The 19,948-nt window shown below is 22.6% G+C and overlaps 4 protein-coding genes across 4 annotated transcripts; 3 read left to right on the top strand and 1 right to left on the bottom strand.

The window, feature by feature from the left end:
* Nucleotides 1-116: 116 nt before the first annotated feature.
* Nucleotides 117-8,588, bottom strand: PY17X_1437000 (uncharacterized protein; the record flags this gene model as incomplete). The annotated part of the gene is made up of 1 exon (XM_724589.2): nucleotides 117-8,588. One exon carries the CDS (start codon nucleotides 8,586-8,588, stop codon nucleotides 117-119), a length of 8,472 nt encoding a protein of 2,823 aa, XP_729682.2.
* A 3,348-nt stretch (nucleotides 8,589-11,936) lies between these two features.
* PY17X_1436900 (WD repeat-containing protein, putative) lies at nucleotides 11,937-14,186 on the top strand (the record flags this gene model as incomplete). The annotated part of the gene is made up of 1 exon (XM_022957579.1): nucleotides 11,937-14,186. One exon carries the CDS (start codon nucleotides 11,937-11,939, stop codon nucleotides 14,184-14,186), a length of 2,250 nt encoding a protein of 749 aa, XP_022812947.1.
* A 1,034-nt stretch (nucleotides 14,187-15,220) lies between these two features.
* On the top strand, nucleotides 15,221-17,174 carry PY17X_1436800 (secreted ookinete protein, putative; the record flags this gene model as incomplete). The annotated part of the gene is made up of 8 exons (XM_022957578.1): nucleotides 15,221-15,395; nucleotides 15,542-15,767; nucleotides 15,903-15,945; nucleotides 16,024-16,080; nucleotides 16,215-16,263; nucleotides 16,436-16,495; nucleotides 16,651-16,719; nucleotides 16,801-17,174. The coding sequence occupies 8 exons, from the start codon at nucleotides 15,221-15,223 to the stop codon at nucleotides 17,172-17,174; spliced, it is 1,053 nt and encodes a 350-aa protein (XP_022812946.1).
* A 731-nt stretch (nucleotides 17,175-17,905) lies between these two features.
* PY17X_1436700 (conserved Plasmodium protein, unknown function) lies at nucleotides 17,906-19,453 on the top strand (the record flags this gene model as incomplete). Its single annotated transcript, XM_724510.1, has 1 exon — nucleotides 17,906-19,453. The coding sequence occupies one exon, from the start codon at nucleotides 17,906-17,908 to the stop codon at nucleotides 19,451-19,453; it is 1,548 nt and encodes a 515-aa protein (XP_729603.1).
* Between the last annotated feature and the right edge of the window lie 495 nt (nucleotides 19,454-19,948).

The following is a 19,948-nucleotide window of genomic DNA, read 5'->3' as shown; positions in this document are numbered from 1 at the left end:
TAAACCTTATTATCTGTGTATTTTTTATTTAAGGAAACTATTAAATAAATGATTAAATATTAATCAGATTTAAGTTTGTTTATTTTGATTACACACATTTTCGTTTGCGCCCATTTCTATTTTGATGTCTCTTCTTTAGTGTCATCATCATTAATTAAATGATCTACTCTTAAGGGTTCACTTAAGATAGGGGAAGTTGCTACAATGTCGTTTTTACTATCATCCTCTTTATTATTATTATCATTAAGACAATTAGAAACAGTAGGTATATCAGTTAATGTGGGCAAAACCTCAACGCAAGAAGTTTCTTGGCTATTTTCCTTTGGGTTGTTTTCGTCATTTTTTGAAAATGAATCTTTAGTTTCTTTTTCGATATTTTCCGTATTATTTGCATTTTTCAAATTTTCTGCACATTTTGTGTGCTCATCTTTTTTATTATGATTTTCATCAATAGATTTATCATTTTGTTTTTTTAAAGAACTTGTATTAGCATTTTTTTTTATAAGTGCTGCATTTTGAATATCTCGAAACAACATATTTTTAAGTTGAAACATTGATACTTTAGCGTTATTATTTTTAGCACTTGGTTTAGTATTATTTATTTTAATTTTTATTTGACCTTTGGGGGTTATAACACTTTTTTGTTTATTAGTTTCATTTAAAGAATTTTTATTAGCTGTGTTAGAATTTTTTAAATTATTTGAATATCTACTTTTATTTTTATTAAAAACATTATAATATTCATTTAACAAACTTTCATCATTTAACATAATTGCAAATTTTTTTGTATTAGCTGAAATTTCTTTGTAACATTTTGTAAAATTATTAACAATAGATGATAAAATAATAAATATATTTTCTAGGTTTCCTGTTTTTGGAATATCTTCTCCTAGATATTTTCCTAATTCATATACTTCTTTTTTAATTTGCTGATATTTTTCCATAGATTTAATATATTTTGTTTCACTATCATGCAAAGCTTCTTTCATTTTTTCCATAAACTTTTCTTCAAAGTTACAATTTAATTGACTTTTAATATAATTTATTTCTTTATCTAATAATGCAAACATAATATCAACAGATTCTGATGACATCTTAGATGCTAATAAGACAGAATGTAAATCGTTTTCTAAATGATTCATATTTAAATTGGGTAAAGAAATACACAAACTAACAGTAATATAATGTAAAGATGTAATAGAACTATCTAAGGATGCTTTAAATTCAGTCAATTTTAAAACAGAAGATAAAGTAAATCCCAATGCAACCAAATCTTGATTATCATTTATTCCATAGTTAACATAATTTCCCCATTTTAAAACAGCTTTTAATAAAGATCTTAAACGTGTACTAGATCGTGCTTCTTTTATTGCTTTATCATATGTATCTAAATCTTTATTTATATCATTTATTATTTTATCATATTTTAATGAAAATAAACATATTTCAATTTTACATTGAAATTTATTTGAATGAATAAAAGGTATTAATTTTCTTTCAACATCTCGAAAACTTTCTTCATTAACACCTTCACCTTTTAATTTTTCTAAAATTCCATCACTTTCTTCTTTTGTTGGCAATATATGTAATACCTTTTGTAAAAATTCTGTATTAATATTTTCTAAATCAAATACATTTATTTTATTTACTATTTCTTGTGTGCTAATTGGAAATCTTAATAATATTCCAATATTCTGTGCTCTTGTCCTATCGAGAACTGTAATTAATTTTTCTTCGTTACTTTTTTTCTTATCTTCTACACTTTTCTTTACAACTTTTTTTTCTTGTTTTATTCTTGAAAATAATTTATGTACAGTTTTAGTGTCTATTAAGTTATATTTAACTTCTTGAGTTTTTATTTCGTTAAAAACGGTTCCTTCAATTTTATGTGTTGGTAATAATTGCCAATGTAGTTTAATACCTAGTGGTCTTTTTTCTTCAAGCTTTCCTGCTTTTTTTAAACATAGACCTGGTGGGCATTTTTTTAAAACACCTTTTGATTTTCCATTGTTCATTTTATTTAAAAGAAATGCTGGAAGGTTTGGTGCTTTTTTACCATTTTTTTTAGAAACATTTGTTATTTTGCTACAATCCTTCGTTGAAATTTCGTCAGGTTGAGGTTCACTCGCTTCTTTGGGAGGACCAGCTTTTGCCAATGATTTTGGAAGGGGTGGTGGGGGTTTTTTCTGAGTTGATTTTTTTATTATTGTTTTTGCGGAAATCGCTTTAGTCGACGGTCCAATCGTCGATGCCTTTTTTTCCATCGTCTTTTTCATTTCTACCTCTGCTTTTTTTTCTTCTACTTCTGTTTTTTTTTCTTCTACCTCTGTTTTTTTCTCGTTTACTTCTGCTTTTTTTTCGTCTATTTTTATCTCTTTCACCTTTTTTTCTTCAACCTCTGCTTTTTTTTCGTATATTTTTATCTCTTCTTTTTTTTCTTCTACCTCTGTTTTTTTCTCGTCTATTTTTATCTCTTTCACTTTTTTTTCTTCTACTTCTATTTTTTTTTCGTCTATTTTTATCTCTTTCACTTTTTTTTCTTCAATCTCTGGTTTTTTCTCGTCTATTTTTATTTCTTCTTTTTTTTCTTCTACCTCTGTTTTTTTTTCGTCTATTTTTATTTCTTCTTTTTTTTCTTCTACCTCTGTTTTTTTCTCGTCTATTTTTATCTCTTCTTTTTTTTCTTCTACCTCTGTTTTTTTCTCGTCTATTTTTATCTCTTCTTTTTTTTCTTCTACCTTTTTCGCTTTCGAATCCTCATAAAGTGGATCCTCCGATTTTTGGGTCGAAAATTCCCTCTCCCTAAAATTTGTTCCTGAAATGGACGATATAAAATCGGTGGAATTGTAAGTTTTATAAAGAGTAGAACCATCTTCTGTTTCAATGCTATTTATAGATTCAACGATTTCCGTCTTTTTATTTATTTCACTATACTTCTTTTCCAAATTATTTATGTTATGATCACTAATTGTAGTATTGTTTTTTATATCATCATCATTATTATTTTTTTTTTCGTTTATTAATACATCTAGAACATTTATGGATTTTTCTGTCAAATTTACGGATTCAATTAATAATAAAGGAGCATTGTCATGAATATCTAAATTATGTGGTTCTTGGATTTTTAACTTAACCAAATCACCACTAGGTAATTTAGCATAAAAAAAATTACTTTCTCCTAATTTTTTTAATATATTATTACTAATATTATCATTAATATTATTCTCCTCTTTTAAAAGAATGTCATGTGTATTTATGCTACTTGATATACTAGAACTATTTTCACTTTCCTTTTCAATAGATTCAGTTTTCTTCTTTTCCTCTTTCACCACTTCAACAGTGTCCACTTTCTCATATTCCACTTTCTCGTGTTTCACTTTCTCATATTCCATTTTCTCATATTCCACTTTGTCAATTTCAAACTTGGAAATTTTGATACCGCTTTCATGCGTAACAAGCTTTGGTGTATCTTTATTTTTCAGAGATTTTTTGTTAACATAATATGAGATCGAATCCCTTTTTTGTTGTATTTTACTCTCATATATGTTTGCATAGTCCTTTATTGTACCTTTGCATTGTTTTGTTAACCATTCAGTTTGCAATGTTTCATTTTCTTCATCTTGTATTTTATTAGTGTTATTTAACTGACAGTTTAAGTTGTTTTTATCATTACTATTATTATTTTCTTCATTTGAAAACACATTATTATTTTTATTCCATAATGGTTCTATATTTTGATTATTTATAGATTCGTCTTTATTCAATTTATCAGAAGGTTCAAGATTTATTTTATTAGTATCTGTGAGTTTTATATTTTGAGGTATATTCAGCATTTTATCAGAAATTGATAAAAATTTATTTTTGCTTTCTTCAAGTATGGTGTCTTTAATTTTCTCTTCATTATATTTTGTCAAATCGTTCAGTATTGGTGTATCAGGTTTAGAGTTATTAATAGTAGTATTGTTACTATTTGTATTTAATATAATGTTATTATCTTTTCTATTTCCATCACCTTTTACTGTATCTAAACCCCAGGTTGCTTCAATAAATTTCAAGGCTTTATAAATATCATTGTTACATATTTTTAAAGATAAAAATATTTCTAAATTAGACAAATAAGTTATTTCCTTTAAATATTGCACTAATGGCATGTTAACTTTTTTTACATGGCTTAAAACAAAATTTGACAAACTTTCTGATGGTTTTGATATTATTTCATATTGTCTTTGCAAAAAATCATTTAACGAAATTAAATTTGAAAATGTTTTTTTTGAGGATAATAAAGATCCCGCATGTTGTTTTTTTAATAATGAAAATTTATCATCTCTATTTTTGAATCCAAATAATGAAGATAACAATTGAGTTATGTTAGATGTACTATATTTTGATTTAGTTTCCTTTTCACTAAATGACGAATATATATTATAGTTTACTCTTGAATTTAATTCCATTCTTTTATGATTACTACTAATATTAATGCAGGAATTATCTTTTACTTCTTTTGTTTCCCCTATTTTTTGATTTGCATCCTCCGGGCAACTATCAGAACATTTTTTAAAATATTCGTTTTTCGAGGTTTTTTCTCCTTCTCTTTTTTGATTCTCTTCACTTTCTATACTTCCACTTTTAGTTTGTTTATTAATTAATTGAAATATACTTCTTCTATTTTTCTTTTCTCCATCAAGTACAGACTTTTGTCTTTGCTTTTCAATACTGTCTGAATTTGTTCGATTTTTGTCTATAGTAGATGGAACATTCGCTTTCAAATTATTTGTGAGAATTTCTTTCTTATTAGTTTGGTTATCACTATTACTTCCACTTTCTATATTAATAATATCGTTTTCTTTTTTATCCTCATTAAATGATCGGTTATTTATTTCTGTATCCATAAAAATATTGTTTTCTTCATGTTTTTGTAATTCTTTCAAATCTTCGATTCTATTATTATCCACTAATATTTTTTTATAAGCATTTATATTATCATTATTAGTTGTAGGTTCTAAAACTACAGACAATTTTGATGAATCTGGAATATAATTTTCATAATTGCTATTAATATCCATATCTTCTTTTCTAATATGAATAATTTCAGAAGTTGAACCTTTTAAAAATCCAGTATGAAAAGAATATGAAGTACAAAAGCCCTTGTGATATTTATCCGCATTTTTATGACCAATTAATATAAGAATATCCCCACATATAATATGTTCTTTTTCATTACCTTCTGAATCGTGAGTAAAATCGATGGTTACATATTTTTTTTTGTTTTTTTCATAAGATGAAATAAAATTATAATTTAAATGATTACATTTTAATATATATTCATACCCAGGTCTTGTACATGATCCTAATAATTTTTCATCAAGCTCATTATTATTAAAAAATTCATTTTTCGTTTTTTTTTTTATCGTATTATATATTTTGTCTTTTTTTATTCCGTTCTCTGTTTTTTTTATATCTTTACATTGACATTTATTTTCTTCTAAAATATTATATTCCCTAATTTCGTTATTTGTAACAAAATTTAAATTATCATCTTCTTCTCCAGATATCTTTGTAGATTCTTTTTGTTTTTTTTTGAAACTATTGTTTTCTTTATTTCCTGGAGATGCCAATTTTATAAATGAATTTGATTCAAACATAGTGACAGAATCTGCATTAATTAGCGAACTGTTTTTACTATTTTCTTCAAACAAAAAGCTATCGTTATTTTTATTGCAATTATGACTATCTATACTACAATTGCAAATAGAATTTTTGTTACAAAGTAAGTAATTATCTTTTTCATCATTTTCTAAAATAATATTATCAAACATTTCATAATTTTTTGATAAATTATTTAATGATTTTACCTTTCTTTTATTGATATGGAATTTTGAAGATTTTGGCAAATTACAAGATGAGCATAATCTCTCTATGTTACTTGTGGATTTTGCCTTTTCTACATTCCAAATTGAATTTTTGTCATGTTTTAAATTATTGTTATTTATTATATCTTCTTGAAAATCCTTATTCCCTATATAAATGTTGTGTTCCTTTTTTTTATCTACATTTACAACTTTTTGATAATTAATTTTATGATGTCTATTATTGATGAAAGATAAATCAGATGATTGTTTTTCATTTATATAAGGAATATTTAAATCGTACATTTTTTTATACTTAATATTTGTATTCTCATTATTAACAGTTTCTTGTTCATTTATATCATTTGTTTCAGTTTTATCATCATCCTGATTGCAAGATGATATAGAAGATCTATTTGTAAAGCCAAATTTACAGTCACAACAAGGTGTTTTTTTTTTTTTTTTTTTTTTTTCAATCTTTTTTTTACTTTTATTTTTTATTTTCTCTTTTACATCATCCTGTATGCATTCATCATCAGTAGACGTATAAATAATATCTGAACAATTTTTATCACTATATATTTGTTTTCCATCAGTAGAATTGTCAATATTTAATTGAGTATTCGATAAATCATTAAAAGAAAAATATTTATTATCTTTATATATAACTTCATATACTTCTACTGACAACGAACATAAGACATAATCAGTAAAAATTATACTCTTTAATTTGTATGGAATATTTTTAGTTTGCTTATTTTTATTTTTAATTAGTTCATACATATAAAAAAAGTATCGTTTATGTGACGCTTTCCAATAATCAAATGGTATCCAAAAATGATGATCTTTTATTTTACTTTTATTTTTATGTGTATCTATATTAGGCGATCCAAATCCCCAAGAGTTGGAAATATTTTTTTTTATCTTTTTTTTTTTTGTCTTATCTAATTCAGTATCGTTATATATTATATTATCTTTATTGGCTAAATTGAGTGTATGATATTGGAAATTTTTTTTTAAAGGACTAGTATTTTCTTTACTATTATCATTGTATGTATTTTTGATTTCTCCCTTTTCATTTGTATATATATTTCTAGTATATCTAATTTCATTAATACTATTACTCATGCTGAAGTTGCTATATTTTCTAGATTCCACTACATTGTTAAAAATATTTTCGTCTTCATTTTTATTTCGATTATATATTTTATTATTATATTTATTTTGCTCACATATATGGTTATAATGGAGCAAATCTGATTTTTCAGATGAAACTTTACAAAGGCCTTGATTATATTCAATATCATCAAAATTTTTATTTAAAATATTAACTTTGTTATTACAATTTTCATAATTAGGTAAATATTCATATTCTTTTAACAAATAGTTAGATTCGGTACAATATTTTTCGTTTATGCCTAGTTCTTTTATTTTATTCATGTCATTTTCAAAATCACTTCCAATATCAGTTTCAGTATCATTATCAGTTGAACTTCCCATTTTAGATGATTTATATAATGTTTCTTGAATTTCTTGAAATGTTAAAGAATTGTCAAGGGAAAGCATAACACATGAAAATATTAACAAAGTAAATGAACAATTTTTATGATAGTTAATAATAGAAAAGTTGTCTTTCTGATTTAAATTCAACCAAAATAATATAGAACTACAAATACTAGATATATACTTTAAATTTGGATAATCTTTTTCACCAAAATTATAATCCATAATCTGAGAATCAAAAAAATGATCGTATTCTTGTTCTAAACTTAAGCAATTACCATGTATATCCCAAATTATATAAGATTGATAAAGCATAGAATTTGGTGATTTCCCAAATGTACTTAAATCATAATAACATTCATTTATTTTTATTAAATTTTTATGCTTTATATTTTTGGAATACTTTTTTATATCGACTTTTTTTAATAAATAATCTACATTTGCAAACACGTTCTTATTATATAATTCTAACCCTTTATAATAACAATTTATAGGAGGATCATTTAAATACTCATTTGACACTCTTTCTAAAACCTTTATATAATTTGATAAATGATATACATTATTAATTTGTAATTCTACATTTTTTGGTAACCTCCAAGGTTTTTTCATTACAAGCAACCGTTTTGATATTTGAAATAAATAAGTCTTTGTATATTTATGTCGTATTTCATCAGGAATTAATAAATAATTAGTTGTATTTAATCCTGATATCTGACTATATTTATTACGTATATTTTGTTCTATTTTTATTTGTTTGGCTTTTTTGTTTTGTGTTGTTTGTTTCTCTTCATTATGTTCTTTACTTTTTTTCTTTTTTTTTCTTTCATCTTTTACAAAACTATCTAATATTATATATTCATTTCCTACTGTTTCACTATACTGTATATTATTTGAGTAAACCTTATTATAAGATATGTCCTTTTCGTTGTTTTCCTTTACTTCTTCAATTTTCCAAAGTGGATATACTCCAGCTATTTTACTATTAATACTAGAGAGCACACCCTCATCAGGCTCCCTTTTGTTTAACTCATAATTTTCATACTCATCATTTTTGTATCCTGATTTTGGATAATTCACTTTTTCGTAGCCCATTTCTTTGTAATCCTTCTGGTCATTATCAACCTGATCGGTGTGCATTCCCTCATCGGTTTTTAATTCATTCTTTTTTTCTTTCTGTGTTTCATTTATTTTATCTATTTCTTCTTTATTCTTATTAATTTCAAACCCGCTTTTCATGTGACTTTTTTAGTATAGGCATATATATATTCTTTTACTTTATACTAAATTGTATCGTATAGTTATTTTTTTTTAATTTTAATCAATGTACTGAGTTTTTAAAAATTTGCTCTTACTGTTATAAAGATAAATAAATTTACAAAATTCGGTTATTTCCGTTTTAATATTCTTATCACTTTATTATTATTGTAGTAATAAAAACAATATAGCTTTATTTTATTTTATCTCTTAATTTTTTGATCTTTTTAATTTCTAGACAATATAAAATATCATGAACTCGTTATATATATATATGCATGTCTGGTTCTCGAATGATATTTCCATTAAATTTTTCTTAATAAAAAACTAAAATAAAATACACCAAATTCCGGCTTTTTAATTTTACACCCAAATTTATAAATTATATTTCATAAAATATAAAATGTTTTACATTCAAATTATTTTAATATAATTATATCTGCATACATGTGTATATATATGCCCAATTTATATGCATACATTATATACGCTCTCTATTATATGAATGGATTTTGACATATGAAAAAGGTGAAACAACACAATTTTGTGTTTTGTTTTCATGTTTTTTTCAATTTTTTTTAATGCTCATATATATCCAATTGGTTATTTTAATGCCAAACTAAAATGTGTGTGTGCTTTTTTTTTATAAATATATTTTAATTTAGACAAAGACAACTATCTTTTTATATTATAACGGAGGATAAACAAAAAGTAAAAAATATTCAAAAAAAAATAAAATAAATAAATATAATGATCTGTGTAGTATATATTATATGGTGGAATATAACAAAACACAGAAAGCATATAACCAAAATGTTGAAAAATTAGTTGCTAAAATAAAGGATGCAAAAAAAATGGTAACAACAAAATAAAAACAAAATGACAATATAAAGACAAATGTTAATAAGAAAAGAATTATATGTCAAATAACAAAATAACGAAGAATTATAATGAAAATGTTTCAAATAATATATTCATATGCATTATAATATTTAATAAAAATCAAATTTATAAAAATCATAAAAAATATATGCATACAAACAATTATACGAAATAAACAATATTTTTCTATAAATATTCATTATATCTTTGCAATCCTATAGCATACTTTCCTATTTTATGTTTTTAAAGAAATAAAAAAATGTGTCATTTATTATGCAGCAGCAACAATAAATATATAAAATACAGTAAATAAAATAAAACCATATATATAGAATTTACTATTAAGCACAATAAAATATTAATCTTAAAAAAACATCCAATTTATTATATTATAAAAAAAAATTACAAATTTCTGAATTCATCAATATACTAATATCTTGTGTATATTTAAGCATATAACACTTGCAAAAATGTGTAACATGCCATTTCTGTTTATATATTTTAATCCATCATTAAATGGCTAAGAGTTTATATGACATATATGTCTGCGCTTTGAAAATGTTATAAAATATAAAAAGAGTAAATAAAAAAATAAAAAAAATGCGAGAGCAAAAAAGCAATATCATATATATGTGCATAAAGATGTAAAATGAAATTTTTCCTTTTTTTTTATATATTTTTAAATTATTTCTTAATAATTTACAGAATAAATCAGATTTAGCAAAAAAAAAAAAAATATAACCCCATAAAAATATGCATACAAGATGTGTGACATAATTTATTACAAATAATATATTTTTAATGAATATGTTTATTTTTTTTTCTCATTTTTATAAATGAAATATAATTAAATCAATAACAATAAATAAATGTATATATTTGCAGCATATCAAAAATCACTATGTGCAAAAGTAGTGTTATCGAAAAATATGAAAAACAAAATAAGACATATTTTCTACTAATAGTTTAATGATTATATACATTTAATTTATTATCATGAATGTGTAAAAATGGAAATAATAAATTATGCATTTTATATCATCTTAATATTTTTTTTCGTTGAAATGATGACTATTGGAAAATTGAAATTTTTATTAGAAATAACAGATACGTAAAAAAATAATTCAATGATAACATTTTGTTTTCCCCAATTAAATATTTCAAAAAATAACAAATAAATAAAGCTTTATTTCTAATTAAATAACCATTTATACAATTTAAAAGATATAATAACATAAAAGAAATGATGCTTCTCGGATTTTATGAGCTAATAATAACATTATTAAAATTGTAATTTGATAACTGGAAATATATTGATATTTGATATATAATTTTTTCCATTTACATATAAAAATATTAAAAACAGGAACAAATTAAGAAATGAAAAAATATTCCGAAAGTATCATTATTTAAATTAAAAATAGGATGTAACTAAAAATATTCTTTATAAAATTGGGTATCTTTTCAAAACTTATCTAGTTGTAATAGTAGACATTTTTTATAAAATTTATAGCTTTTGTGTTTTGGTAAATTTATTAACTTATGGGTGAAATGAAATTATTTTTTTCCTTTTTTGTTTTTCTCCGTCATTTTTAAATTTATAAAATATTAGGCATACTAGAGTAAAGGATATGTTGCTTTACGTTTTTTATTTTTATTTTTATTTTTTTTATTATACATCATTAAGAAAAGCATGTTAACAAATTATCAAATTATTTTTCAAAATAGTAAAAATATAAACAATTGAACAGCAACTTGGTTATATATATCTTCATGTTATGTATAATACCGTATATCAAGTACACCTGAAAATATATTTATCTCTCAGCATATATGAAAATTTATACATATAAAATCAGCAATCGTCTTATATTGTGATTATCAATGATTATAGATATATTTTTGAAACATCTAACATCATTTGAATATTAATGTATAAATATATATGCATTGGGGAGAATTGTTATATTTTTTATTTTTTCGAAAACAAACCAATTCCTTAAAAACATATACAATCCTTTATCTCTTGTAATAATGTGCCATTTAAGGGATGTTTTAAATTCTTAGGATATACATGAATAAAAAATATCAAAAAATTGTAAACTTAATTATAATGATATGCTCAAAGTTTCCCATAAATAATAATTTAGTAAATAAATATTTCTACAAATTAAATAAAGTACTTGTAGGTAAAGAATAAATATATTTGAAATTATAAATGAAAGCAAATAAAATGAAGGAAATAAAGAAATGCTTTATATATATGTATAATATATATAAGTATGCTAAGCGCATGTAGATTGTTCCTCATATTTTGAAAAAAATAAATCGTTTTTTTTTATTAATAGTCTAAAAAATACGATGAAAACATAACTATATATTTAATTTACAACTATATTTTTCTTTAGTTTATGTAGAATAAATTAAATGTGTTAGCAAAAAAAAAAAATGAAAAAACAACTCGAAGAATATAATAAAAAATATTTCCGGAACATTCAATTCATCTATGATTTTCTGGATAAAATTGGAATGAAAAATAGTTTAAGAGAATTAAGAAATGAAAGTAAAATCAATTATGTAAAAGAATATGATGACTATTTTTTAGAAAATGAGTTAAATTATTTTACAGATAACAAAAGTAGTAGTGAAGATGATGAAGAAAGTGATGATTCAATTGACTATCAGGATATAAACCCTGAATTATTTTTTCATACTATTAACCAAATGAATAATTCTATTTTATGTAAAGCTATTGATAGCTTCGAAATAGGATTGAAAAACAGATCGAAGGAAATAAAAAACGAAGCGGAAAACAACAACATTGATAATGATAAAAAAAATGAATATCAAAATTGTCAAACAATAAAAAATAATATCAGAAATAGTACTACTATTGCTGACTCAGATATTATTTTCAATCATGTTAAAGAACAAAATGATTCCATGAATAAAATTAATTTTCAAAAGATAAAGGAAAATGTAAAATTGTCCGAAAAATTAGACGATATAAAAAAAAGTGATATTACAAATTCTAAAAATGAAGAAAATTTCCTTAAAAATATAATTGAAAATGTGAAAGATTCACCTTTTCCAAATTTAAATGCTTTGAATCTTCCGATTTATGAAAACTATAAAAATTCAATAACTACAACTGAAAAAATATTAGATTGTAAATCCATCAACAAGGACCAAAATAGTACTATTAATAATTTATCATCTAATTCTAACATTCAAAATTATAAAAGTTTGGCTAACGAAAAAAGAGAAGAGCATTATACTAGTATTCAAAAAGAAGAACGTGATATTATCACTTGTAAGACTGAACAAAAAGAAAAAAATAATAATGAAATTAATGGTAATCGAAATGATAGTACATATAATTGGGATAACTATTTTTCCAATGAAAAATCGATATCTAAGGAAGTCAAAATTAAGTATATAAGTTCGAATCCTACAACTACACCTGCTAACATTACCCCTGAAACACAAAAAAATGAAAAAAAAAATGATGAACACACAGGAAAATCAAACATTTTATTTGTGAAATATATTGATATATATAATATTGATAAATATAAAAATAGTAAATTTGAAAATGTGATATTTTTTAATGTATTTTTCCCAATTATTATTTTAGTTGGATATGCAGATGGGAGTATAAAACTTCTTTTTATAATTTATGAAAAAAATCAAAATAAATTTGAAGAATGCATGCATATATGTAAAGGATTAGATGAAATATCTTTAGGATCTCCAATAATGTATATAGATATTAATTATAAGGATAATATATTTATTACTTCAACTATGAGTGGCCAAATATATATATGTCATATTGATATTCAAAAAATAAATAAGTTAACTGATATTATAGAAGGGAATAATTCAATAGATAATATTAAAAATAATATTAAAGGCGATACAAAATATATTAATATAATAAAAAAATTAGCATATCATAATGGATATTCATCCAAATGTTTGTTTAATTATAATTCCTTTTTTTTTTGTTCTATAGCTAATGATAAAAATCTAATAATTTATGAAAAAATTAAAGACGAAAATTCAGATCTTTCTCCTATATATGATAAGAAAAAAATTATAGGGTTACCTGAAACGCCTACAAGTGTATTGTGGATATATACAAATAATATTGACGATAATGATAATAAAAATAAAGAACTTATTGCTGTCAGCATGTTAAATAGTAATCATATATTATTGATAAATAGTGAAACATACTGCATAGAAGATAAAATATATTTATTTGATGCAACCGAAAAATATAATATTTTAAATCTAGAATATAATCGAAAGAAAAATATAATAATCATATGTGCAGATACATCTACAATATTTGTTTATTCAATTTTAAAAAAAGAAATTATAAAAAAAATTTATGGGTGTGTATTAAATTCACTTTCCTTTCCAACTATGGAAATGGATATCAACGGAAATAATATTTACATAACATCTGATGATTATACAAATGGTACACATATATTAATATTTGATATAAAAAGTGGGAATATGATTGATTCTATTAATAATGGATATAAAATTAGATGTTTTCGATTATTAAAAAGTTATATTTGTCCATTCTTAGATGATCAAAGTTCAAAGAATGTTGAAGAGAACAAAAAAGCTTTGCTTATTTTAGGATCATTTGACAAAAAAATTCACTTTTTTTCAAACTAAGGAAAGGACATTTCTCTTATACAAAATAGCTTTCATTATCTCAATACACAATTTACCACATTTTCCATGTTCAGTCGTAATTACACATATATTTTACTTTTTTTTATCGTTTTCTTTGTTTTTAATTAGTACCAATGATTTCTTATATCCGTAACTTGCATATTTTATACATAGCATAAGCATTTAAAATAAAAATATTTCGTTTCATTATTATTACCACTTTTAATAGTGTAAAATAATATCTCAATATGCTATCATTTAGTTTTCAATTTTTTTTTTATTTAGTTTGGGGTTTATATATAGCCTTTATTTGCTCATTATTTATTTTTTATATCAAATCTTAAAATTTTTTATTTTTATAATTCATGTAAAAATCATTTTTGAACAAAATTAGCATCCTAATATAACTAATTAGTTGCTTTATTTTATATAGATACTGTTTTTGCTTTTCGTTTTAGGTATATTATTGTTGGTAAAACTTATATAACAATATTTCACAAAAATATAAAATTTAATAATAATAATAATAATACACAATTTTGAGTATTATTTTCCCCTTATATATATTAAAGCGTCGAACATTACTTTATACCATCCTTAGTATTTTCTCATGCTTATTTTATTTGTGTAGATACACAACTGTAATTTTTCGAAACACACACACAAAATGGTATATAATATATATCGAAAAGCATAACAATAACTATATATGTATATATCTTTAAAACATAAAAATATTATTGTTTCTAAATTGGAAAATGTATTTCTTATATAGGATAAAAATTAAAATGTAATTTCAAAAAAGATGCACAAAAATAAAGCACATATATATATATATAACATGCATATGAAAAGCAAAATAAAATATTAAAATCATGAACAAAAAATAAGGGAATAGGAAATCAAAAATATACATTCATAGGAGTTATTTATTTTTTATCAACATATATTATAATTTTTTTAATGTCTGATTTTTGTTCTACACGATAGATCAACTAGTGTTATTGCTCAAATTCTGCATACATATAATTAAAATGTTATTGTTTGTCTATAAAACATGGTATTTATTATTTCTATATATCTATCTTAAAACTGTAATTAAATGTGATATTGAAAATTATTCCCTCCCAGAGTGTGATGTATCAATCGATTCAGCTATTTGCATTAACAATGGTCAAAAAATATTGCTTCCCCAAGCAAAGCCATATGGTGATATTTGTTAATTCGCCAATTTTGTTTCGTTTATTCATATGCCAATATATATATGTTATAAATCGATTATATGAGTCAATTACCAAAGACAAACAAATAGAGACAATAAATTTACATTATTATTACGTCTTTTCTTTAAATAGGATTATCTGCGCATATAAATTTCGATAGTATAACGGCAGTAGATTCAAGTGGCAATAGAAATCATGCACTAGGAAATTTTTTTGCATCACCAGGATTTGGTGGAATTAGAAATTCCGGGTTATTCCGAAAAAATTATATTTATATTCCTCATTCAGATGAGTATTTTAAAAGTGCAGATTTTTCCTATACTTTTTTTTTATACATATTAGAGGATGATATGTCTATGTAAGTAATTTATTAAAAAAGATCCATCAAAAATATTTGTTTAACTAGCGATAGATATTTGATCATTTAATAATGTAACAAGAAAAAAAAATATATTCATACTTATATTTTTTTTTTTTTAATTTTTTTTTGAAGAAAAAATAGCACAAAGGGAAAATATTGTCCTGTTATCCACAAAGTATTTAAGAAATTGTATATACGCTCATAATTTTTGTCTTACAAAATATAAAATCGAATTAATTTTAATTTTCAAAAGGGTATAGCTAAAGAAAAAATCCAGGAATTTTCTCCTGCAATATTGATAAATACAAAGGTAATTAACGTGAATAAAATAAAAAAATTGCATAATTATTTCATATTTCGTATGTATACTTTATTGTTGTTTGTCCAAATTCCAAAATATGTGCATAATTAACAAAATTAGTTTGATTTTTTCTGAACATACAGAATGGAAGAATAAAAACAGTTCTGAGTACATCGTCCACTACTAGTTCTAGTAATTCCAAAATATAAAATTTGTTTGATTCAATTTGTATTATGCTACATTTTTATTAGTATTATTTTACGTCTCTCATTTCATTTTCTCAAAAAATATATAAACACACATAAATGCACATGTTTATTTTCATATACCAATATGAAATAAACATATAATAACTATTTAAAAGCTGGGGAAGAATTTTTGAGTAATTTTAAATTGAGACATCATCAGTGGTATCATATTGCGGGTAAATAAAACTGGATTGAATACTAAAATAAAAAATAAAATAAAATAAAATAAAAGAAAATAAAAGAAAAAATAAAAGAAAAAATAAAAGAAAAAACAAAATATATTTTTTCCATATTAATTTCAATTATAATTATATCTTAATTTTTTCTCAAGTTGTTAAGCATATTAATCATATAAGGCTATTTGTAAATGGAATTTTGGATTCAAGTTTTCTCACTGAAGGTATATATATTTGGCAAATTGAATATTATTAAATCAATAGAAAGAGTATTGTAAATTTTCTTTTTTTTTTTACAATTTCAGGAATAATCAGAACAAATGATTTCCCTATATATATAGGGGGGGCACCATATTCTTTAGATGATTGTGATTTCCCATTTTTAATAGACGAATTAAAGATTTATAATATAAGTATAGGAGTTGATCATATTCAAAGTGAAGCATCAGCAACATTAGGAGGCCTTGAACCATCCTTTGTTTATTTTGGATGTTTTCATTGTGATATAAATACCGCAGTTTTATCGTGCCCTAACAATTATCATTTATGTAATAAAATGGAGCTATATATAGGTGTTTATAATATAATGAGAAAATTTAATTTAAATATAGATAATATAATACTCCCATTTTCACCTGAAAATAATATAGGAATAGGTGTATGTTGTGCGGATATGTAATATGGAATAAAAAATTCATTTGAAATAATAATATGAAATTATAATTATTTTTTATACGAATAAAATAGTAATTATAATTATGATATAATTCTTAATATTATTTTATTTTCGTGAATTTTCCATAAATTATAAAAGCATATCCAGTTATTTTATTTCTGATCTTTTCGCCGTCTTACTTTTAATATATACATTTTTTTTTTGTTTATATAAATATTTTCTATTAGTATTACTTCATTTTATTGCATAAAATATTATTATATAATATTTCTCCCTATACTTAATGCCATTATACTTTTACTACTTTTTCTTGAAATTATATTGTACTTGAATATTTTTCATGTATCGTTTTGTGTGTAATTTATTTTTCATTATTCATTTTTATTTTCTTAACGTTAAAATGTAAGATCGTTTTTCTCGTTATTTCAGTAATGCTTAAATATAGGAAACAAAAACTATATATTTGTAATAAAAAATAAAAGTTATGTTTCTCAATCCCTCTTTAGGTAGATTAGACAAATATATAGTGTGCAAATATATGGGGTAATAATGCTTAGATATACTTAGAATAAGAAAAAGGGGGGAATTAACTAAGGTGTTTAATTTTTGTTTTTATTTATTTCTATCTTTATCGATATATAATATAATACCACTGTACACATGATGTGACAGCCCATTGTTTAAATGTGTCATTCAGAAAATATGTATAAAAAGTTCTTCATTTTTTGAACAAAATGAATAAAAAAAAAAAGCTTAGTGATGTTGTTAATAAAAAATTACAAGATAAAATTAAAGAGAACAAAAATAGTAGTATTAAAGTACACAATGAAGCAATGAAATTAATAAATAAAGAAGTAATATTGGATTATAGTACTAATAAAATAGTAAATAGTAAATTTATTTTAAACAAATATTTAAACATTATTAGCTATCTTACAAAAGAAAATTTAAATTTAAAAAAGCAAATAAAAAAATATATTGATGAGAATAATAAAAAAAATGATATTATCTTGCAATATGAAAACGAAATAAAAAATAAAAATGACATCATCAATAAGATAACAGAAAAAGCACAACTCGATATATCGAAAAAAGAAATAAATAATATAGATAATAAAAAGTCTCATTCAAAAGATATTGTAAATATTTGTAATGACCAACATACAATAGAAATAGAACATGATAACATTGAGACAAAAAATGATAAAGAATATTTCCCTCAAAATAATAAACTTGATAAAAATATAAATCAAGAATGTATAAATAAAAACGAAGATACTAATAAAATAAACAATTTTGCTTTAACACCTAATTATGATGATTATCCCATAAACAAATTTGAGCAAGAGCAATATAATTCACAAATATGTGTTAGAAAAACTATTAGCGAAAATGACAATGATAAGGTATCAAATTTTAATGAAACTAATATATGTGTAAAAAATATTGACGATACTAATACACAAGATATATGTGATAAAAGCGAATCAAATTTATTAACAAATGATATTTATATAGAAAACAAATTATTCGATAACAATAAAAACAACGATGAATTAAGTTTTGAAAACGACCATTCTAATTTTTTTATAAAAGATATTAAAAAAATAAAGAATAATGATAAATGTATTGATGAGTTAGATTCCCTATTGCGCAATAATATTCATAAGGAATGTTATAACTCTTTTGATGGTACTAATAATGAGGATTTTTTAAAAAATGTAGAAAAATTCGAAAGTTATCATAAAAAATGTAAAGAAGAATATAAAAAAATAGATTCCATCAATTGGTATATTAATGAGAAATCGAATAATTCAAGTGAGTTTGGAAGAAAAGAACAAAAAGAAGATACAAAAGAAGCGAAAGAAGGTGATATTGAAAAAGATGAAAGAAAAAACAAAGAAATATATAACATAAATGAACCAGTTAATTTTCTCAATCACAAATCAATAACATATAATGTATTTAAAACGAATAATTCCAATAATAAAAATAACAAATTTGACGAAATAAAACGAGAGACTATCGATAAAATGAATGCATTACCAACAGATACACAAATGAGCAAAGACAATAAAAATACTAACGAAAAAATATTATGTAGTAATGATAATATTGACATAAGTAGTGAACAGGATGTTCCCAATGATCTTAATGATAGTTATAGCACAAAAGAATCAAATGCGTCTGAAGTAGAAAAAATAAATGATTCAGAAGATGAAGGGGATGAAGATCTTGAAAACATTATGTCTACTATATTAAAATTACGAAAAAAAGAATAAGTTATAATTAAGACCATACAAATATATATATGGATGTATATACGTATATACATACTATATGCCATGTATTTATTAAGGTTTTAAGATATTCAATAATAGACATTTATATTTTATTATTATTTTTCTCAAATGTGAACTCAAATTATATGTTGTATCTTCCCGTAGCTTTAAAAATGAACTATTATATAAAAAACATAAACAGAAATGTTCTTATATTTATGAATATATTGTATATACAGATTAATCATTGTGTATATATTGCCTCATTCATTCTACAAGAGTAGGACTTATCAAAAATTACATATGCTTATTGTACAATATGCATGTATGATTTCATAATAAATTGGTTTATTCATAAAAATTGAGATAATTAACAGAAAATGACCCATTTTAATATACAATATCATAAAATGGAGAGTTCATCAAAAAGGTATGATAAATACGCATCTTCCATATAAAAAAAAAAATATATAATGAGTTTCATTCATGAATATT

The sequence above is a fragment of the Plasmodium yoelii genome, assembly GCF_900002385.2.
Source record: "Plasmodium yoelii strain 17X genome assembly, chromosome: 14".
NCBI lineage: Eukaryota > Apicomplexa > Aconoidasida > Haemosporida > Plasmodiidae > Plasmodium > Plasmodium yoelii.
This window is presented reverse-complemented; position numbering and strand designations above follow the sequence as displayed.